This window comes from Sceloporus occidentalis, unplaced genomic scaffold (assembly GCF_023333645.1).
Source record: "Sceloporus occidentalis isolate IW3139 unplaced genomic scaffold, rSceOcc1.0.p SCAF_248, whole genome shotgun sequence".
NCBI classification, from domain to species: domain Eukaryota; kingdom Metazoa; phylum Chordata; class Lepidosauria; order Squamata; family Phrynosomatidae; genus Sceloporus; species Sceloporus occidentalis.
In genome coordinates, this window is record NW_028317228.1 from 44291 (window position 1) to 68227 (window position 23937).

A 23937-nucleotide genomic window follows, 5' to 3' on the forward strand; every position below is an offset into this window, starting at 1 on the left:
GGCAAGATTAACCTTGCCAGAAAAACAGACAATTAACGTCATATACTTTTCAAGCAACCAGATATTGTCTGATAAGAGGGCACAGTCAAAAACCATGAATTTAAACATGTAAATCATTATCAAAAACTCATCCTGAATATAAGCAAGGCCAGAGTTTAGGGTTTTAAAACAAATAAAATGGCCAAACCAGACAGTGTTTAACTACCAATAAATGCTGTGTGTCTCTCTATTTCTGTGTAAGAAGATAGGTGTTATCTTTGTTTAGAAGGCATCAAAAAGGCTTCCATGACTGTAAAATACAACAGAGCTATAAAAAAACAACTGTTTATATAGAAGGTATTGTGACGTTTTGCGACTGTGAACATGATACTCACTCATAACCAGCAAACTTTCTAATCTCGAAGAGAGATGCATCCATTGGAGGAAAGAGGAACATGAACTCTGGAGAGGAAATGCCTTGAAAGTATAGATGCCTGTTGGTTGTGCATGTTTGGTTCGTGTTTGTTGGTAATGTCCAGTTAGCAGAGCATGATGAGATGTAAATACCACCCCATGATGAATGCTCATGCAGTCACGCATCCTGCTCTAGGCTGAGTAGGCCTAGGGCAGGAGGTCCAAGAGGCGGCAGTCTAGGGTGACCACATTTTATCACCACTCCTTCCACACAGGTGCCTCATTAATGCTTTGCAGAGAAGGGTTTAATTTCTTGAGAGTCTCATCTGGGTTAAAATGTAGTGCAGTCCCACTGGTAAGCAATATAGACATAGAAAATTAGACCGGACTAATTTGGAGTACTGTGACATAGTGGTGGGCTAAGCAATATATGGCCATATACTGTGACTGAATGCCCAGTGTTTATGCCTTAGATAGATATTTTTTGAATGGTATGGGTATGCTCTGAATTCTTGCTTTGTTTTGTGTACTTATTGGTCATTATTATTCTAGCAGCAACCCAGGAATGTTGTTGAATGTTGCTGAATGTTTATGCCTTTTATGCTTTAAAGGTTTTGCGCTCTCCTATTTTTTGTACACATTTTATTTCTGTTATATATTTATATATTATAATATACTACACAAAGTCATTACCAGACATGAGCAGTTTTACAGAATTAACCCATCTATTGCCAGACACGAGCAGTTTCAGAGAATTAAACCATGTATTACCAAACATGAGCAATTTCAGAGACTTAACCTCTCTGTCACCAGGCATAGGCAGTTTCAGAGAATGAACCACTCTGTTACCAGACATGAACACTTTCAGAGAATCAACCCCTCTATTACCAGACATGAGCAGTTTCAGAGAATAAAATTACACAAGCACAGTCACACAAACAAACGCAGTCACATACATCACACACAGTCGGTTTGTTACCTGATGCTGGCTTCAGCTTACACTCTTCTGAACTCTCAGCCATCAGGAGAATTGAGAAGTCATCCTTCTCTCAGAGCTCCCATTCCGGGATTAAGGCTGTCAGGACCTGGGATATAAAGTCCCACTGCCAGACTGTCCTGGGAAATCCGGGACATGTGGTCACTCTACGGCGATCCCCTGCTACAAAACCAGGGTGGGCAGATCACCCTCTTGGACGATCAAGTCCCCAGTGCCCCGCTGCAAAATCAACCCGTTACAGGGGATCTCCCCAACCAAACCACTGCATTCATGACTTTATGTCACAGCTTATTCACTAATTACATCAACGCCTTGTTGTGAGAATGTTGGTATAATTTAAATTGTTGTAGTACCCAATATGAAATTTTATGGCATAAATCTAATTTATCATTTAATAATTCCATGAAGATTAAAAAAAAACGTTTTTATTCTGTTTTAGACACCTTTCCCAGCCTCACAAATTTACAAATTGCTTTCTAAACCCAAAAATAGCCTTTTGGAAAATCACATGTAAAGAATTGTTCAATTGGTTTTCACAATCTTTTTTCCCACCTTCACAAACAAAGCAGCTATACAGTACATGTACAGTAAAAGCTACTAGAGATTGATGACTATCCAGAATGCCATATCATTGAAACCTACTCGCTGATAAGTATTAGTTGAGCTGCTAGGGGTGGCCCATTAAGTATAGGAATGCAGGGAGAAACAAATAATGAGAAGGGTTCACCAGAATGCTGGAATACCTGAATGCATTTCCCACTTGATGACCCTCCTTTATCCCTTTATATTTCTATTGGTCCTTGTACTTTCTTTTTTGTTCACTTTCCTCTCATTTTTGCTCGAATAACACTACTACCCAGCAAAATACTTGCACTGCTTGAGCTGCTTCTCTGCCATATGTTTGAACTCTCTGTGTTTGATGTGGAGTCCAGGGTGACGGCAGGACAGCATCAATTGGCTATGTCCACTCTCTTCCCACTTTCCTCCCACTCCTTACCAACTAAAGACTGTATGAGGCTATCCCTAATTCGATATATGGACAAAAGTATTGGGACACTTGACCATTACACCAACAGTGACTTTTATGACATTGCATTCTACAAACATAGACATTTATATGCAGTTGGTCCACCCTCTGTCATTAATATGTGTTTGGCCCCTTTCAGCATACCAAGACAAATTGGACAATGCTTTGCTAGTGGGAACAGTTTGGGGAAGGCCCTTTTCTATTCCAGCATGACGGTGCCCCAGTGGACAAAGTAAGGTCCATAAAGACAAGGTGGGATGTGCGTGGTATGGAAAAGCTAACTGTCTGCACAGAGCCCTGACCTCAAGACCATCAAGCACCTTTGGGATGAACTGGAATGGAGATTGTGAGCCAGGCCTTCTCTTTCCACATCAGTATCTGACATCATAAATCCTCTACTGGATGAGCGGGCAGAAATTCCCACAGAAACCCTCCAAAATCTTGTGGAAAGACCTTTGGATACATATTACCGTATTTGCTCGATTATAAGACGAGGTTTTTTTCAGAGTAAATGCTCTGAAAAATACCCCTCATCTTATAATCGAGGTCGTCTTCTAATCAGACCTCAAAAAAATGTCCGCTGGGGCCAGGCTGCTTACCGGTGCTTTGGTCGCGAGCAGCAGGAGAACTTCTAGAGGAAGCTAGTAGAGTGTCACATAACTCTGCCTCCCCCTTCCTTCCTCTGGGGGCGGGGCCAGAGAAGTTGCTCGCACAGCCGGGCCCCTGCAGAAGTCCTCGAGTGAGAGATCTGCAGTTCAGGTAAGGGGGTGGGGGAGGGTTTTTGAGCAAGTATGTGTGATTAATGGAATGAATGAGTATTTAAATGTTTGTGAATGAGTGTGTGATAGCATGGATGTGTAAGGGTGGTGGTGGTGGTAGTAGCATGGCATAGGGAGGCTGTACTCACACTCCTATCATCCCCAGGTTCCAGCATGTACTGGATGCCTTGGCTTGATAGGAGTGTGATTGCTGTTAGCAGTTATATATATATATACCTCCAGAAATGCCTTTTAACCCCCTATATGCCACTCTGGCATATAGGGGGTTAAAAGGCATATCATGGGGCAGAGTGGCATATAGAGGGTTAAAAGGCACATCATGGGGCAGAGTGGCAAATAGGGAGTATAAGGCATTTCTGGGGGCAGAGTGGCAACCCTGGGGGCAGATGTGCATAACTGGGGGGGCAGGTTGGCAAATAAAAGGAAATAAAAAAATATATTTTTCTCAATCATAGCTTTTATTAAATATCAAAAAATTGTTTACATGAATTAATATTTACTGGTAAAACTTTTTTTCCTATAGGGTAGTCTTATATTCAGGCTTTTTGGTTTTTTCCTAAATTAATATTTAGATTTTGGGGGGTCGTCACAATGTCATAAAAGCCCCTGTTGGTTAAATGGTTGTGTGTCCCAATACTTTGTCAATTAAGTGTATATGACTAAAGCAACAGATTCTTAGTGCTGCCATCTGGCTTGCTATTCATAGGGCTTGATATACTGTACATTACAGTATATATATATATATATATATATATATATATATATATATATATATCTGTCTCTAGATCTGTCCCGGGAAATTCAGGACTGTGGTTAAGGATAGTAGTAGTGCAGCTGGTTAAAGGTCTATTATTAATTTAATTTTAAATTTAAATTTAATAGGTGTTATTAAAAATAAGGGGTACATTTCTTATTATATTACTAAAGTTATTTAATGTATTATATTTATTTATTCTACCTACATTTGCATACCTAATTAACCCGAATTTGACGGGACAGGACTGAAAGAAAAAGGACTGTCCCGGGAAATTCGGGATTGTTGGCAGGTATGCAGATGGGTCAAAAACTCAAAATAAGCTTAATTTTAGAGTTATAGGGTTGTACTGTAAGTTTAAGGATAGCAGTAGTGATGTCAAAAGAGTGATCTGATTGGACAAAGATCAAAGATATATATATATATATATATATATATATATATATATATATGCCAATAGCCACATGATTCTACGTTTCCTATAATGATAACATCCCATTATTATGCGAGATAGTAGCTCCTAGATACTTTCTACATGAGGGTCATCACCAGCTGTAACATACAGTGTGTACGAAGCATGCTGTAGTCTGGTTTTCTTTTATCAATACTCAACTAGTTGCTTAGTGACCGACTTACAATAGTTTTTTTTGGCGTGAACTCGTTGAACCTGCGCAGAACACTCTGTATACCTTCTGAATAAATAACATCGTGTTTTAGTGAACAAAGACAAGAAAATGTAGTATACTACAGTAATTAAATCCTTTAATGTGTAGTACCCCCTTAAAGACTTTACTTATAAAATCATAATACAAATTTCCCCAAACTCCGTGATTTATTAACTTTTTGACACTGAGGGTGGTACAGCATAACTCCAACTATCACATCATTAAATTAACTTTTTAATTATATGTGCTATTGGTATAGGCTTCCCTAGTTTTTTCCACCGGGTATTTGTGCAATTATTGACTTAAAAATGGACATTAGTATTCACTGACCCACATAGCTGGCATAGATCACAGGTCGCACACCCCAAAGGCCAGCCCTGGCTTGCCCAGCACCCAAGTTGAAAAGTTGAAATATCTGAGCATCCCAACTAGAATGTTTTACTGGAAAATGACAGCTGAGATTTCTGTGTGACAATTTATAACGGTGACAATTTAGAAAATCTTTTCCTCTTTAACCCCTTAACGACCTTTGCCGGTTCAGGACCGTCATGGAAAAACGGTTGCTTAACGACCTTTGACAGTCCTGAACCGTCAAAAAATTAAATAAGCTTAGAAAGTGATCAACGATCACTTTCTTCGCTTAAACGGCGTTACTGTAATGCCTCGATGTCGAGGCATTCAGCAAGGCCGAGATCGGCATCGGGGGCCATGTCTGGCCCCTCCCCGGGGCGTCAACAGCCCCGGGGACGCCCGTTTTAAAAGCGTTTAGGAGGCGATCAGCGATCGCCTCCTAAACTTAAATGGTGTCGCTGGAATGCCTCGATCAGGAGGCATCCAGCGACACCAAACACTTACCTCTGGATGGGCTGTGACCGCTCCGGAGAGCGGTCACAGCCGCAGCTGCCGGTGATCTTCGCCATCAGCAAGATGGCGGCGGCCCGGGAAAAAAAACAATAAAGATGAAAGAGTTCGCTAGACGGTCTCCAGACCCTCTAGAGAACTCTGGCTCCACTTGCAGGTTGAATACAGGTACTGCACTCAACCATGCAAGTCAATGGAGCCCAGCTTTCTAATCACAATGTGATTAGTAAAATATTACAAAAATAATAAAAAATAAAAAATAATAAATAATAAAAAAATGTGCTAACATTTAAAAATAATTATGCAGTGATGTCACTAGATGAACCATCCAGTACCAGCAAAATGTGTAAAAAAATATAAAAAAAAGTATTAAAAAACTAAAATAAAAATTCTCAAAAATATCAACAAAGAGTTAAAATAAAAGCACTTCAAATACCCAAGGGGTGTCTAATATAAAAAAAAAATGGCTGATGGGGTAAATTGGAGTGGCCGAGCTCAAAGATAGGGCATAGGTACAGACTGACCAAAATGGAGAAAAAAAGCGCACTTCCCAAATGTGGCATTTTAAATCTCAAACAACACGACAAACCCATGCATGTCGGGTATCACTGCACTCAGGAGATGTTCCTGAACACACGTTGGGGTGTTGTTTGACAGTGGCATATACCAGGACCTGTATATCTATAACTAAAGTACAATTTGTGTGAAAAAAAAAAAAAAAAATTACTATTACAAAGTTTGACAAAGTGTAGTTGTATAATTGGTGCATGGAAAGGGTTAAAATAACAGCATTTGGAATACCCTGGGGTGTCTAGTTTTCAAAAATATATGGTTTGAATGGGTTAAATTGAGTTAACCGGCTTCAAAGATGTTCCAAAGAGGAGATGGAGGCAGACTGACCAGATTTGTTAAAAAAGATTTGGAAATCATAAAACGCTGCTTGTACTTATTGCCCTATAACTTACAAAAAACAGCAAAAAAACATAAAAACATTGGGTATTTCTAAACTCAGGACAAGTAGTAGAATCTATTTTACTAGATTTTTACTTGCTTTTTTAGGTGAGTAAAAGATTTTTCAAATAAAAGTCATAAAATGTGGGTTTTTTTCAATTTTTCACCATGTTTTTTTTATTTTTTTTATAGTAAATAAGATGATACGATCAAAATAATGGCATCTGAAGAAAGCCCATCTTGTCCTGAAAAAAACAATATATAACTTATGTGGGTACACTAAATGGGTGAGGAGAAAATTACAGCTGAAGACAAGCACCACAAAAGTATTAAAACAGCCTCGGTCCCACAGGGTACAAAAAGAAAAAACGAGCCCGGTCCTTAAGGGGTTAATAATGGCTTTGATTAGAATCATTATTAAAGCTATTTGGTTACCACAGTTAGGGAGTCACTATAAGAGAATGTTTGCGATGAGCTGTTTAAAAAGCTAAATGTTTAAAGTGTTTGAAGTCACCAGAATGAGGAATCTGCACACACACCAAAGGAACTCAGGTGCTTAACTGTGCCAAGAAGGGCCAGCTCCCCAGTAGATCAAAATAAATAAAGGCTGCAGGCACTCAAGGGTTCCAGCTCAGGCAGATTTATTGAAGGACAACAGCAACAACATTTCGATCTCACAATGAGGTCTTTATCAAGTGTATGAAGGTCTTCTGCTAAACATGTCCAATGTTCTGGGACAAGGACTCACCATGGGGTAATCTGTGGAAACATTCCTTTTAGATCTATGGTGATTGATCCAAAGTTTGCAACTTTTATAGGGTCATCACTGTTAACTGGTGCTCCCAGTAGTAGTAGTATTTTACAGAATAGCATGCTCCTCATTTGAGCGCTTATTATCATTATTGTAAACCTCTACATGATCATTATTTCTAGACACATTTTATTGCATTCACACACAAATAGTTTTAGTTAATAGATCCATCCTCTTCCTCAAAACCCCCATGTTGATCCAATGATGTCAGCGCATGCACATTACAGACATTTTTTCATGCTGTCTTTTGTGCTCTCATTGGATGCAAGCCCTTATATTCTATGTCACATATAATGTATATATACTGTATATAGTTTTCTGTTATAGTGACCTATATATATACACACACACATTATATATATATATATATATATATATACTGTAGGTCACGTAAAATTAACACTTCTTTAGAGAACGGTAAGAAAAATGTCAACCGCAAACGTTTAGATCCAGACCCAACAAGATCCTGGGAGTTGTCCAGAAGTAGTCAAGGTTAAAGGAGCATACACGCTAAAAAAATAATTGGTTGATATGCACAGATCAAAAACCATTATTTAAAATTATTTAAACGTTGCATTTGTCTCTAAATTAGAATATGATCAATAAAAGCCCTCAAAAGCAAATTGGCCTCAAACCACTATGAAAAGGTTATTATATGTTTTTTACTGTTAAAATATTACAACCATATTGTAACTGTCATATTGTATCAAATACAGGCTGTACTACATTTCAATACATTGTAACAGAAGTATTACTTGCATAACAATCAATCAGCATTTCAGGCTGGCAAAACATTATGGAAGTTACACAATGGTTGGAAGATAACAACTAGACAATCTTGCGTTAACAATAAACACCCTACCATTTGTTTAAAAAAAATTACTACCGTTCCCATTTTGGTATACCCTCTGATAAAAGGTTGCTATAATTGTTGAATTTGGCATGGTGCATACTTAAATTTAAATGATGACATCAATAGAGTCCTATTTTCATCGAAAGAGGAAATAATATCATAACCAATTCTAAATAGCATATTCAATTGAATGGTACAATTCCAATGTGCTGTTTACAGAATTTGCACGTTAACACAATCTAGTAAACCTCTGTTTATTTATATATAGCACCAACAATTTACGCCGCGCTTCTTACAATACATAGATTCAAAACTAACAGACCCCTAACCAATACCAATAGGTACAGAGGGCCTGATTCACTAACTTACACACACATATATATATATATATATATATATATATATATATATATGTAAAAGGGTGAAGCCGTATTAGTCCAGTAGACACGATGTCAAAAAATAGAGTATTGCAGAGTATGCGGTGATACCTTTTTTATTGGACTAACATAATATTAAATAGACAAGCTTTGGAGAGTTATCCTCCCTTCATCAGGTCTGAAGCAATACTAATCAACATGATAGAGGTTACAACTTAAAACAAGTGATGGTATAAGAGAAGGGGGGGGTTGAGTGGGGTGTCGTAAATAATAGGTCTGGAGGTGAGAAATGCAGAGAGGTAGAGAGATAACCCAGGGACAGAACAAATAAACTTAGGGAACCAATAACCACAATAAAACATCAAAGATAATAACAGCAATTAGACATTGGATGACTAGATGAAGTTCATATGAAGTTCTGGCAGTGTGTAAGGAAACCAGAATCCACATTAAGTCCCTCTTTTATGGTGTTAAAATGTGTTATCATTTTCATCTCAAATGTTTTTCTTTCCTGAGAGTCTCTGAAATTTCCTTTGAGTACTTTAATTTTTAGGTTTTGGATGGAGTGATTGTTCTGTGTGAAATGATGTCCTACCGGGGTGCAATATTTTTCTTCCTCATGGTTTTTGATGGAGCTTCGGTGCAGGTTCATTCTAAAGGTGCAGCTTAAGCCCAGTTTCTCCAATGTAGCACCCTTTGTCACATGCAGAGCATTGTATCATGTACACCACGTTTGCCGATGTACATGAGTAAGAATCTTTGATGATGTATGTTTTGTTGTTGTGACTGGCTGTGTTGCTGTCACATATATGTTGGCAAAGTTTGCAGCGGGATTTGTTGCATGGTACAGTGCCATTCTGTGTAGTGCCAGTTTGCTGCGCACTAATCTTTTCCTCAGGTTTGGTGGTTGCTTAAATGCCAGTATTGGGGGCTGAGGGAATATTTTTTTCAGTATGGGGTCTTCTGAGAATATCGGCTGTAGGTCTTTAATAATTTTGCGGATTTCCTCAAGAGTTGGGTTGTAGGTAACTACCAGAGGGATCCTGCTTGTGTTATCCTTTTTTTTGTATTCTAGAAGCCTTTCCCGTGGTGTTCTTACAGCAGATTAAATTTTTTTGGATATAGTTTTTTCCTTGTAGCCCTTCTTCTGAAATGACTCTGCCAGCACGCCCAGGTGTTTGTCTCGGTCCTGAGTGTCAGAGCAAATACGGTCTGATGGCTTGGCTGTAAATGATACCTTGTTTAGTGTGTTTGGGATGAAAGCTTGAATTGTGAAGGTAGCTGTACCTGTCTGTGGAAGAGTGAAGAAAGCCGGAGGTGACAGTTATGGCGCAGTCCAGGAAGCTCACACGGTGTTTTGAGAAATTCATTTTGAGTTTTATAGATGGGTGGAATGAATTGAAAGATTCGTGGAATTTTAAAATGTTTTCTTCTCCTTCTGTCCATATTATGAAGATGTCGTCGATGTAGCGATAATAATTATGCGGTTTGTGGGGGTGAGTGGCTAGGAATCTCTGTTCCAAGTCAGCCATGAAAAGATTGGCATATTGCGGTGACATTTTTGTGCCCATGGCTGTCCCGGTCATTTGTAGGTATTTAGTGTCATAGAAATTGAAATAGTTGTGTGTCAGTATGAATTCTATGAGCTTGGCGATGGTTTCGCTATCATATTTTTGTGTGGCATTGCTGGAGGAGAGGAATTTGATGCAGGCCTCAATACCATCTTTATGGGGGATGCTGCTATATAAACACTCCACATCCATGGTTGCAAGTATAGTATTGGCAGGGAGGTTACTAACTTTGCTCAGTTTATTGAGAAAATCAGTGATGTCCTGTAAAAAGCTCTCAGTGCTGATTCAGGAACTCTCACTGAATCTATATCTGGCCTTATAGAAAACATTCTTAAGCCCCTAGTTATCAGCACTGAGAGCTTTTTAGCTTATAATCAAATAGCCCTTTAACCTTTAACTTGGATTAGTGAACACAACGTGCCGTTGGAACACAGGAGTGATGGGAGTGAAAGGGCCTCTGTACCCCTATAAAGATATTCTATAAAAATCAGCCATTTCAGCAACAATAGTTATTTACAATATTAACAACATCTACACTGTATTTCTGATCCATTCTATGTTCTTTTAACGGACAAAATTTGCCTTTCTTTCAAAAACACTGACATTTCTAAGTGACCTATATACATATATATATATATATATATATATATATATATATATATATATATATGTTTTCTAGGGAGTGTATATACATACATACTTTCAAACATTTCAAATGGCCAAAGATATTCATAAGATGTATGGGGCATTAGACTGTCCCTTTAGCTATAATAGTAACACAAACCCAAGAAATACTAATTAAACTAATACCGTTTTTAACTGATCATTTTTGACAAACGTTTAATACAGTGTAGATTAAAAAATTGCACAATGCTTATTCTACATCTACGGTACTAGAAAATCAGAAAAGAGTAGGAGTGGATTCCTCTTGTATCCATGGAAACCACTTACAGAACAATTCACAGGCGTTTTGCATTCTATTTCTAAGCAACAACAGAGATATTGTGATATATAGACCCCTCATCTGATCTTTAAACTGATACTCAGAGCCACCTTTTCTGTGCACTAAGCCTTAAAGGAATACAAAATATTTATAAAGCAACCATGTGGTCTGTGGCATTGTATCAACAATGTATAATACGAGGCCTACCAAACAGGTGTAAGCATGCTGCAAAAACAGTGTATTGGCTGTACAATGTATACAAAAAAACAAAAGCTGTCTGCGCTTCTTACCCTAATAAAGTTGGCAACAAATATATAAACATAATATAAATGAGAGGTTTTGGTTATATGAATTTGCCAAAGCATAATTAAGCTCACCCGCCACCTCAAGGCACACTCTCAATAGGGTGAGAACCTACTCTCACCTCCTACATAGTGGGCACACAAAGCAGTTTATACGGCTACCAAAACCTTATTAATGTGTTGGGGGAGGTGCAATTAAACCTCCTCCCATTTAACCCCTGGACAGCAAGCTGCAACCAGACTGATGAGGAGCCAACAACCTCAAATATGTGCAAACAGGGAAAAGAAGAAATGTCGGTGCGCTAAACTAGTCTCAGGCTCAAATAATACAAATGTATAATATGAGGCCTACCAAACAGGTGTAAGCATGCTGCAAAAACAGTGTATTGGCTGTACAATGTATACAAAAAACAAAAACTGTCTCCGCTTCTTACCCTAATAAAGTTGCACATGGATAGATACTGTATGAGTCACAAGGTGAATGTTTTTGGTTTTCCCATACAAGTATTGTGTAAATATGAAATATATGCAGGGGTGGTCTGGCTCACGGGGGAGGGGTGGTGTTAGGCCAGGAGAACTGAATCCTTCAGTGGGCCGGTGGGCATCTGTGCGATGCGCACAGAGAACATCCGCTGCTGCCGGCACTTCCTCTGGGGCTTCTATCATGGAGCGCCGGCATTACATGACCTTCTGGTGCTCTACCATAGAAGCCCCAGCGGAAGTGCTGGCAGCAGCGGAGGTTGTCTGTGCGCATCCCTCAGCCAGTGAACGTTTGCGGGATGTGCAAACTTCCAATTTTCGGACAGTCCTGGTAGGGAGGTGGTCTCAGACCTCTGCATTCAGCATTCCCAAACACTGTGTGCCGGCAATTGAGGAAGCAAGGAAGCCGCGCACACATCAAGGGTGCAAACGTGTCTTTGGGTATGTTAGTATGTATGTGTGTCTGGGTATGTTAGTATGTGTGTGTGTCTGTTCATGTAAATTGGAGTATCTGGGTATGTTTGTGTGATATAATCTGCACCAAAATAAACAGGCGGAGCTAAATTATCCCAATTATGTGGGTTTAGCAGACTGGGTGGATCTTTGGGGCAATAGGTGTGGTAAATTTTCAAATAAACGTTTTCTTCAAATGTACTGCTTTCTTTAATCTGTAAACACATTTAATCTGTAAACACTGTTATATGGGTTACTTAATGAACTGAAGTTTTATATGTAGATTTTGGGAAAAGTGACCAATCCACTTAAACGCTGTGTATATGTGTTTGTTTATAGTTTATCAATTCTATGTCTGTTGGAAATCCAAATTGTAGACATGCCAAGTTTCCTAAACAAAATAGCTTCACAAACACCCTGTTTCTTATAAAATAAAAATTCAATCAATTTCCTCTAAGTGGTATTTTCTCTCAAATAACTCATGTATATAACGTTTCTTCGAGATTTTGCAAACTATAATTTATAATTCAAAACTTGTGATTAAGAGTTTTTACTAGGATTGGATTGATGAAAAGATACAAATTACCACATTTACACAAAATTAAATTTACACTTTTCTATGTAACAAAAAAATCATTTAATGAGCTTACAAATCTAGCCTCAGGCCTTAAAAGTTCTTCATGCTCCTTGTTATAAATAAAGCCAGCAAGTTTAATTTTCAAGATCTCACTTTTTAGATGTTAGAGGAACCGGGGAATGAATTTATGCCTTGTTTCTTCAAACGAAAGCTGTGAACAGAACTATCATCATATGACATATTCTCATACAATTTAAGAAGAAAGGGTTTTTATGTTCTTCCATGCTTTGTCTGCGTAATGATACAGATCAAAAGATCATAAGAATAGGTTACTCTAAAAGTATGATACGTGTAACTAGCCCGTTATATATGTTTTCATTTTAAGACAGCCAGTTCATAGTGTTATACTATTTCATATAATAGTATGTTATTTTTTTTGTTTACTTGTTTTATATAACACATTTCCAGAGAAGTGATATACCTACTGCTCGGCGAATTATTCAGGGGTATAATGAGACATTAGGAAATGCACTTTTTATCACCGCTTCAAGCAGGAAATCAGCATATCCGGGTACATTTTGGCTCCGGCTACCCAGAGCCCCCCCTGTGGGATGCAGGCAGGATGTCACACAGGTTCCCGCTGACATCAGTGAACGTTCCCGCTGACATCACGGGGCGTGTTACAAAACTGATGCCGTGACCCAGAGTTTTCCAGTGGTGGTTCGGGGAAGCAGTGTTTTACCCGGAGTCACTAGGCAAAACCCAGAGAGTTTCCAAGTATTTTAATCAGTGCAAAACTTTGTAAAATATTGAAGATGCGGAGCTACACCTCTGGAGCTTCTGCTAAAGATAAGTGATATGTATGTATGTATGTATATATATATATATATATATATATAGTGGCAAAGTTTATGTGAGAGTTGTGGAAGGAAGGTATTTAGGACCCATAAATCCTCCATAGCCTCTACCCTCACACTGGCTCCCAATTTACAGGCTTCACAATTCACATAAACCAGCATCTTTTTATTATAAAAGACTATTGTCCTGTACATAATACAATAGGGGGTTGTGCTTTCTACCAATAGAAAAAGCTGCCTGTTTTAACATATTACATGTGTTGAACACAGACTACTGCATTTACAGAAGGACACCTTAAATCTAAAATATTTTAATCTAGGAATGGTGGTCCATTGAAAGGTATCACAAGCTTCTTTAGACTATCAGACCCCTTTTAATGGGGATGCTTTATGGAGGCCATAAACTGTAAATATTAAAGGGGATCAGTTGCTGTAAAAGCTTTTGGCATTATTGAAAATACTTACTAAACATCTAGTATATACAATCACAATGAGAACTCAACTGATTTTTAAGTTCAGTAAAAGCGTGACTGTAGGGCTATTTGGAGGGACATTGGGACAGTACCGTAAAATCAGGACTGTCCTGTGAACACTTGGGAGGAATATATACATTCAGCGATCCTTGACCCTACCTGTAACTTAACACACTTTTAAATCTACCTTTATAAAAAGAGAGCATCTGATGAGGAGCTTAATAACATTTACATGGCCACTGGCTGACCATGTGCAGCCACTTTCTTACACTCTCACAGCATGCAGTCGCACTTTCCAAGACCAAATCTGACACTGGTAAGGGTAAATATGGGCTATTACCAGCCAGCGGCCCACCAGACATCTGCTTGATGTACCAGATGGACAGTCTGGGCCTGCTCACAAGCCTCATTATATACCTTTTGAGAATCATTACTGACAACAATATACAGTTTTTAGATATGATCAAGTAAGAAAATGCCTGTGACTAGTTATAATGTTACAAGTTTTGAAAAAAGCTTAGCCCAACTTGGAAACTACAATGGTCCATTCTGTATTAGGTCCTTACTAAATGGCTTCTGGAATGGAATACTCACCTTAATATCTTGTCTAGATATTTCTAATAATAATGGCCAAAGGGCCCCCAAAACAAAATTATGTTTGGAATATTGGCTTAATTTTATGGTTTAACTATTTCATCATCTAAATAATGATTATCTTTAATAACACTTAAATGGACCAACTGGGCAGATTCAGCATATATAAATGGATAGAAATTGTGGTAAATTTAAATTATTATCTTGTATGGGTTGCACTTGACATGTTTGACACATTTCATTTTCTCCCCAGGAATTGCACAACCTCTGGCATCTTAAGGACAGCTGAAGAACTATTTGCAAACTTAAACTCTAGATGAAGACTTGAAAGGGCATGATAAGAAGTGATATAAGTGATCTTTTTTACTCATTTCTTTTACCAGCCCTACTGTATCCATTTTTGCTAATGAGGTAAAGGACATGTGTTCTCTTAACCGAGCTGATGATGACCACAGGAGCCCACAATAGTTATCATAATTGTTCATATGTTCCACTTAATGTACAAAAACATGTTTGTTCACCTGGTATACAGCTATAGGTGGCTTAACGTGTCACGTTTATGCGTAAATACGGTGTGGAAATAGTGCTTCAAAAGATACATAAACAGTAGCTTTTAAAAGTGTGTCTAAAAGAGCTTGACGAACCAACACAATATCATAGCATTGTACTTTAGAATAGCTGTCCACCATTCTCCAATATCAACGCTGTGCTAAGATTTCCTGCTTCTAATGCAAGACGAAAAGTCTTTTAGAGGTAAAATTAATTTTTAGGTTTGGAGTTAATCTATCAAATAGTACACTCAAGACCATTAAAATAGGCATACTTTCTCTTTCATCCCCTGATGAGGGTCACCAAAAAGGCAGCCCAGTAAAGGCTTAACCACATCCCAAATCACCACAAAGACAGGAACAACTGGGTTGTACAGCTTAAGCCTCTGTAAATATGTCTGTCTGTCTTGTGACCCTAAAATTAAAGTCCAGGTCTCGAATATGTTAATTATTAACTGCATCAGTGGAACGATCCATTGGCAGAACTGGCTTTGAGATACCCTTTTTGAAGTGCATAATGCTTTGTCTTTAGCAGGATTCCATTATTTTGCAATTACACACAATAGCAATTATGCTTCCATTGATTTTTCCATTTTATCATGTTATTTTCATTGTTTCCTGTGAGTGTTTGGTAGATAATTAGTATTGCTCACCGATCTCATTAAGTTCTACTAAAACAGAAGAGTGTCCTTTATTTCAGTTAATCAATATCAGACTAAAAGTTATTTCTGTTTTCACTGAATTTCCAAGTACTGATGTGGCAATACTGGCATCTTGTTTGAATAGTAAAGGTCAACTTATATAAAAGGTTATACTTATATAATATATATAAAATTATATTATTAGTATCATTATTACAATATATTATCACATGATATGTTTTTCCTTAAAACCCACAGGTTTGAAGGCAGTCTGGTGAGAATTGACAACTTAATGATACATTCATGACCTATTTTCACGTAAATATATTGGAGTCTTTTTTTACTTTATCTTATTGAACTTCTGCCCCATGTGCCTGTACTGAAGCAGGGTGCATTTATGCACATGCTCAGTTGCAATCCTATTTAAACCAATGGATGCTAAAGGTAACAATGAATGTTAAAACTCTGTTTTAAAGCCAGTTATGATGTTTCTTTGAAAGATGGGAACAATCTGATTTTCCCAGATTAGGACATCCTAATCGAATGCATTATGTTCATTTTGAGGGGCATTTCAAATTCTTATTGCTTTTACTAAATGGAGGTCACTCTTTTTCTGAAATAAAAACTTAGCTCACAACTGTCATGCAGGGAAGTCCTGATTTGGGTGCACCTGTTTCAGGAAGTACGGTGGGGCAATTTGGTAAGGAGAGTGGTGAAGTGGTGCCCCCTTTACCTGGAATGTTGGAAGGTACATTAAAACATTGTGTCTTCTAACCACAAGAAATGATCGTGTATTGCGTTGGAAGATGATATCCTCAGAGAGTCCCTCATGCAACAATACAATTTTCACACCTACAGAAGTAGGGTGTCAGGTAACATGTTATGAACTATGTTACAATACAATTAATCTCACATTCGTTATAGTGTGACAAAAACACAATACTAATCTGCGATATAAACGCATTAAGTGTATAATCCCATATGTATTTTTACTAATTTACTAGTACCCTCCTCCCAGCTTTTGCACTTATACCCTCCTAAAGGCATAAATGAGTATTTTTTATATAACCTTATTAAAGGTTATTACAGGAGGTGGTTCTTTTTGACCAAAATGTGTCGGCATAGGCCAATATAGGCATATTGCCAAGCACTAAAATTACTATGCCTGTAAACTATTCTGTAAACAAAATTAAAAGCCTTTTGGATCTATTATAGAATAATGGTGGCTAATGCTTGGCCACCCCTTAGCAGCTGTTGACTATAGTTTTGTAATCAACAGCAGTCCTCCAATGCTCTGCTCTACGTAATGCCCCAGGCCCTTCCACATTCTGCACAGACAATCAGTGGCGCATCTACCTTTGGCATAACCCAGGCAGCGCCGCCAGCCGCACCCTCTGAGATGCCATCCTTACTGCTGAGTGATGGGATATGACATGCAGCACGATGTGGAAGTTAACTATTGAGGGAGTGCTGACTCTATTTTACTGTCTGCCACTTATTACACATTCAGCAAGTTCTGAGGTTTGAGAGAAGACCAGTAAGTGGCTGGTCTGGGCTACTCTGATGTTAAAAAATGAGCCACTACCTTAAACTTTTTTAATTTATAGTTAAGTGCAATTCCAAAAAAGGAGATCTAGAAGGAATTTAATCAATGAATGAATCCTTTTTGTGTTCCATTTATGAGTTTATATGCATTCCCTTTCTGTTTTGGGTGATACTGGATTGTAACCATTGGGATGTTGTCTTCGATATGCTCTGTTGGCTGCTACATACTTGGGCCCCCTTTCCAGAACTGCAACCCTCCCCCAACTTAACTCTTGCCAACTCTCCCCATGATGTGTTGATGTTTCAAAGAATGTAAATTAGTAATTCGTATTTTTACTGTAATAGGGAAAAATGGCCAGGCTGAAACAGCCTCTGGCTAAATTGTCAACCATAAGACCACCGAATCTCATTTGTCTATTAAGAGGAAGAGAAGTAATGTTAAAATGCTCTGTTTTGCTGTAGTTCAGACACGTAGCACTTTATTTTTAGCAAATTCCTAAAAGTACTTCTTAAAATATTTATTATAAACAAAAAGCTTGTTTAAAATTTAAAATATCACTACTTTTTGTAAGGCACGTGCACCATTCATTTGGGTAACTCTTCCTTGCAAACTGTATTCTGAATCTATAACCCTTTGTACTATTTCTTAGAAAATGTTTCTAAATGTATATTTTACAGTTGAAATGAATTAAGGTCGGAGGGGAAATAATAAATAACAAGCTTGGAAAAGAATATGAGAACTGATGCATTAAGTTAACAAAAGACACATGTTCTTTCGTCACATCACTGTCCCATGGGGAAAAACTTGTGGAGCTTGTTCTGCTCCATGTTGAAAATAAACAACCAGAGAAAAAAAACATCTTTTTGTTTACTTATAAAATAATAATTACTGTGGAAAATTAAGACTAATCAATCCTCTGCAGATGTTCTTCAACATCCAGAGCTTGCAGTCTAAGTCCAATAGTGGAATGAACACGAATAAACCCAAATTTATAGAACACCTGTCAACAGCTCCAGATTTAGATAGAAATATAGAAATCAGTCCTTGACGAGACGTCAGGATAACCATATGTCTTCCCAATGTAAGCTCCCTCGTTCTATTAGTTGCTATCATTTCTGCTGGGAAGATGTTTGACTTATCTACCACCCTCTCAAGAATGTAAAATCTCCTTAAATTCCCTCTAAGCCTCCGACCCTCTAGTTTTAGGTTATTATCTCTTGTTCTAACATTTCTCCTCTTTTGAAATAAACTTCCATTCTGTTCAATTTGCATTAATTTAATAAGGTTAGATTGCTACTGGCTATTGAGAAACTATTTTTTTTTTTTTAAATAAAAGTTTAAGAGTGCCACCATCTTTTCTAAAATGAGTTTGGTATAGTTACATTTGACACGTGACAGCCTTACAAAGCCTTAAACAACTTACACTTTGCCTCGGGGAACCTTTTTTTTTTTAAATTGAGCTATTCATAAATGTCCTAGTTAAAGGCAAACCATATATCACAAGATATAATGTTACAAACGTAAAAAGTAACCAGAATTCCCCATCCATCTATATCAACATACACACACACAAAAAAAATCAGTAATTTATTAAATATGTTTATTTCTGCATCCACAAATATTGGCACCGTTGGTATGAGCAAAGAAGGCTGTGAAAAATAGTTTCTATTGTTTAACCTTTTGTTTTTTTCTTACAAAAATATGCACAAATACTCTGCTCTCATTGATATCAAACAATTGCAAACAAAACAATGTTAAATATATGTGTGGCACAATTATTGGCACCCCTATGAATTCATATGAGAAAAAATATATTTGAAGTATGTTCCCATTATTTTAAGTATTTTAGTGCATCTGGGTGACTAAGAATAGGAAATTGTTCAACCATGACTTCCTGTTTCACAGGGGTATGAATATTAGGTAACACATAGGCCAAAGTGCCTTAGCAGTTCATCAAAATGGGTAAGACCAAGGAATATAGCTGTTATGTGTGGCAAAATATTGTTGTTCTTCACAAAATGAGAAGTGGCTATGGGAAAATAGAGAAAGCATTTAAAAGCCAATATCTACCATTAGGGCAATAATTAAGAAGTTCCAGTCAACTAGAAATGTTATGAATCAACATGGAAGAGGATGTGTGTCTATATTGTCTCAACCCACTGTGAAGAGGACAATTCGAGTAGTCAAAGATCTCCAAGGATCACAGCTGGAGAATTGCAGAAGTTAGTTGCATCTTGGGATCAGAAAGTCTCCAAAACTACAATTCAACGTCACCTACATCACCACAAGTTGTTTGGAAGGGTTTCAAAAATAAAGCCTCTACTCTCATCCCAAAACAAACTCAACGATGTTCAGTTTGCCAGACACTACTGGAACTTAAAATGGGATCGGGTTCTATAGTTAAAGGAAACCAAATGTTTTATTGACCATGAAATCAATATCCTACCATGGTCATCCCAGTTCCCATAGAACTGTGAGGTGAACCAAAGAGGAGAGTCCACCTGCGCCAACCTCAAAATTTGAAGGATCTGTGGAGATTCTGTAAGGAGGAATGGTCTTGGATCCCTTGCCATGTATTCAGGCATTATAGGAGAAGACTCAGAGCTGTCATCTTGGCAAAGGGAGGCTACTCAAAGTATTGACTAAAAGGTTGCCAATAATTGTGCCACACATATATTTAATATTGTATTTTATAAACAATTGTTTCATATCCATGAGAGCAGTTTTTGTGGGTCATAGAACCTGTATGGTGGTGCATTTAAGTGATACCACTATCTTAGGCTTGAGCCAAAGTACCTATCTGAAACTGCATGTCCCAATGTATTAGTCCACTGACCCTTATGAAGTACAGGTAGGGGTACTACAGAAGCTGTGTTGGCTAAGCATTGACCTCTGTAATGCAAATCTGATGATTACAAAGGAGGCCTATAATCTCCCAACAGATCGGTGGCCATTGTCATATCCCAGGATCTGGTGCCTACACGTTGTCAGATGGCAGGGTTTCTTTCACCTTTATCACACCACTTGCAGGGCCAAAATATTACAAACTTTTACATCTTAAAGGCAAGCAGCATAACACACCGAGCGAGACAGTGTAGCAACTGCACCATCTTTTTAAACCCCGCTCAGGGTGACAATGCAGCACATATGTATGAGGGCTGAAATGTTGAGCAATGCATTGCTTTTCCTCCCAACTCTTCCCCAAAATCCTGTAGGCACTTCTATCCCCTCACCTGCTACAGTTTCTGCGTAGTCTTATTTTTAACTTCAACACTATCACCTTTCTCTTTCCTCTACCACAACCAATAGTTCCTCTTATGAAGAATGATTAGAGGGGTCGCTATAGGTGGGCTAAGGGACCAAAGCGAAGAGTGTTTTGGTGGGCATACTTCAGCCCCATGTCTCTAGGGCTGCATGCCAATTCCTACTTCTACCGGGCAACTTCACAGAATCAATGCTTCAGTTGCTTAATAACCTTAAAGCGTGCAGAAACTTGCATGGAGAGTGCCAGCTGCACTGAAGCCAAGGCTCTGAATGAAGTAAGAACTGGGGGTGAGGCAACAAGAGTGTGTATGTGTAACTGCATGGTGTGTATACATGTGTAGTAGTGTATGGTGTAAGCATGTGTGTGAGTGTGTGCTGTAAGTGAGTGTGTGTCACTGTATACTGTTAGTATGAGTGTGTCAGCATATGTGGTTTATGTGTTAGCAATAGTGTGTGTTAGTACTTGGTCTTAGCGTGTGTACGTGTTAGTGTTTAGTGTTAGCGTTAGTGCGTGTCAGCTTTAGTCCTATATGTTTTTGGAACCTGGCATCCCTGGGTATGATGCTGAAGCAGGATGAGGTACCTACAGCTCTGCTGCAGAGCAAGTGACAGATGTTCCTGGGAAGAACCCAGGATTAATGGTCTCTGATGGGAAACCTTCGGTCTTTATACAGGCAGCACATGGGCACTATGGGCCCACCTTAACAATCCCTTGCCATCAGTAGTGCTTTTAGTTTTTAAGGAAACTGGAAAAAATCCAAAAACGTATCCAGTCAATCATAGGGACAGACCGTTTAAACTAATCTCTATGCACTTCAAGCAAAACCTAATACTGTAAGCTACACATACAAACCACAAACCAATCAGTAATTACAGTCCTAAGTATTGTGTAGCCCATTCTCAGTCCCATATTATCCACTAGGCACCCTAGGCATGTGCCTGCTGGACACATCTGCACGCTACACGGCCAGGTAGATTCAGTTGATGGCTCCATACTAAAAGATGTGATGTGCCACATATGCAGCAAGGAAGGTACTTAGAAAGTGCCATCAGTCACTGGCCCAACTGGCATTTGACCAGTTTTGACCTGATGGGGGGGAGGGGGCAAAAGTCATTTACCTAGAGGCCCGGGTAGGTTTAAAGCCAGCAATGAATACAGTGCTGCTTTAAAAGCCTTTGCAACTAAACGTAGCATTAGAGTGATCATTTTAATTCTGTATCATCATAGTACATCTGAATGTCCAAACCCTCCCCCCCAAAAAAACAATTGTATAGGGACACCCCAGCCACTTCTTGTGCTGTACTCTTGGAAGAATGCATATTAAAATACCCAGTGTAGTTTAAAATGCATTCTTCTATAGTGGGGTATCAGGGACAGTAAACTATTTATAGCTAGAGACACTTAATTATCATGGAACCTAAAAGCTGGCACTGATAAGTTGTTTCTCCTTCAGTGGAAAAAATAAGATGACAGATCTTTTAAGGTTTAATTGCTTAACATACTAAAGAGAGTAATGAATGTTTTATCTAAGTGGAACAGCACCTTTAATTTCATACAGGAGACACATGCTAGAGTATTTCTTAAGAAGCTACGCATAAGCTTCTAGTGTGAAATAGAGAGGGGGCAGACCTCTAGTACGCATTGGGTAATGCAGCAGCTGAACACTTTTGGCTTTAGAACATAGTCTGGCTAGTGTACAATGTCGTGCTTCAAAATAATGATATCTGCTCATGTGATCATTCATTAAATCCTCTCATTGCCTCATCTCATTCAAAAGCTGCCAGCCCACCCCTAATGTTGCCAAAATAAAGTTTTTCACAATTTTTTTTCCACAAAACTAACCAGAGAATGTTTCCATTCCAAATGGACAAAATGTAGTGTTAACATACAACAGCACCTGTATTTATGTCCACAATCGAAGACAAGACCCGTGCATTCTCAATATAGAGGTGGCATTGGCTGGCCCATACTTCAATGAAGTATTTAAAGTATTGAAGTTGATTGTAAGCTCATTTGAGCAAGGCCCTCCTCACCTGTTGTTCTGTAATTCAAATTGTTATGTTATACAATAATAATAATAATGAATAAATATGAATTGTAAGATTGTGAGCAGGACCATCTAATGTACCCTTTGAATGTACGTACTGTAAGGAGCGCTGCATAAATTGTTGGCACTATATAAATAAAAGATAATATTAGTTTTGCAGTATTTCAATACTATAGTTCTGCCTACCTGAAAAGTGAAATAACGGAGGCCGTATATTAATTCTGACCATGCAATTAATAACAATGGTTTCCACAGTGACTACACCGGTTTTACTTCATTCATCAGAGTACGTACTGTATATCGATCCCTGATTTTACAGCCTTACCTTCACACTGGTGTGGCTGGTCTGTGTCTCAGCCTCTATGCAGCTCTGTTGTCCTGGATCCCTGCGTTCCTTGCGGGAACCTGTGCGAGTAGCAGCCGGGTAACGACTCTGGTAGGTGAGCACAGAAGGGATGGAGTCGGCTGCGTCTGTCTTGATGAAGAGACCATGCAAGGTGGCAGCAGTGCCCTGAGATATGGTGGTAGTCTGGTGTGGGGAATTGGACTCATCCGAGTCCCGGCAGTAAATCACCCCACTCTGAGACACGTGGATGCTCGGAGCGCAGCCCATCCCTATGACAGGTGCCAGGAGGGTGACACTTTGGCACCCTCTGGGGATGCTCTGGCCTGGAAATTACCGGAAAAGAACTACCTGTAGGAATATCTCCTTCCTAACTAAAGCATTGGCTTAGCAAGTAGCAGTCCACAAGACATAGCTATAATAGCCTCTCTGATCTCCAGTCTATATTAGGCCCAGACTTATTCAGTGGTGGCTGATCCTAAACCAAAAAATCAAAAAAATATAATATTCCAGGTTGTACAAAGGACACATAGTAACATGACACCTAACAATCAGACCTCTTGTGTCAGCTTGTAAAGCAGATCCATTAAACAAATAACAGAGATTAATGTATATTCTGCATCAATGTATAGACAAATATATTTCAGGACCTGCAATAGCTTCCTTTATATACTAACCTTGCTAAAGTGTTACACATGTCAGCCAAGTGATTAGTTTATGTGCCAAACAACAAGACCTCAATAGAAATGATGCATGTAACACAACACACACAACATCAATAAGTAACCATCAGCACCATAATAAGCTCTACTATGGCCTTCAAACCAAT

General features: G+C 38.5%; 1 protein-coding gene across 1 annotated transcript in view; it reads right to left on the reverse strand.

Annotated features, from left to right (window-relative positions):
* LOC149276068 (high affinity cAMP-specific and IBMX-insensitive 3',5'-cyclic phosphodiesterase 8B-like) overlaps positions 1-23378 on the reverse strand; it is a 49491-nt gene extending 26113 nt beyond the window's left edge. Inside the window, exon 1 of the mRNA XM_089503916.1 lies at positions 23091-23378. Within this exon, the coding sequence (XP_089360042.1) occupies positions 23091-23378 (288 nt within the window). The remainder of the gene's footprint in view (positions 1-23090) is intronic.
* Between the last annotated feature and the right edge of the window lie 559 nt (positions 23379-23937).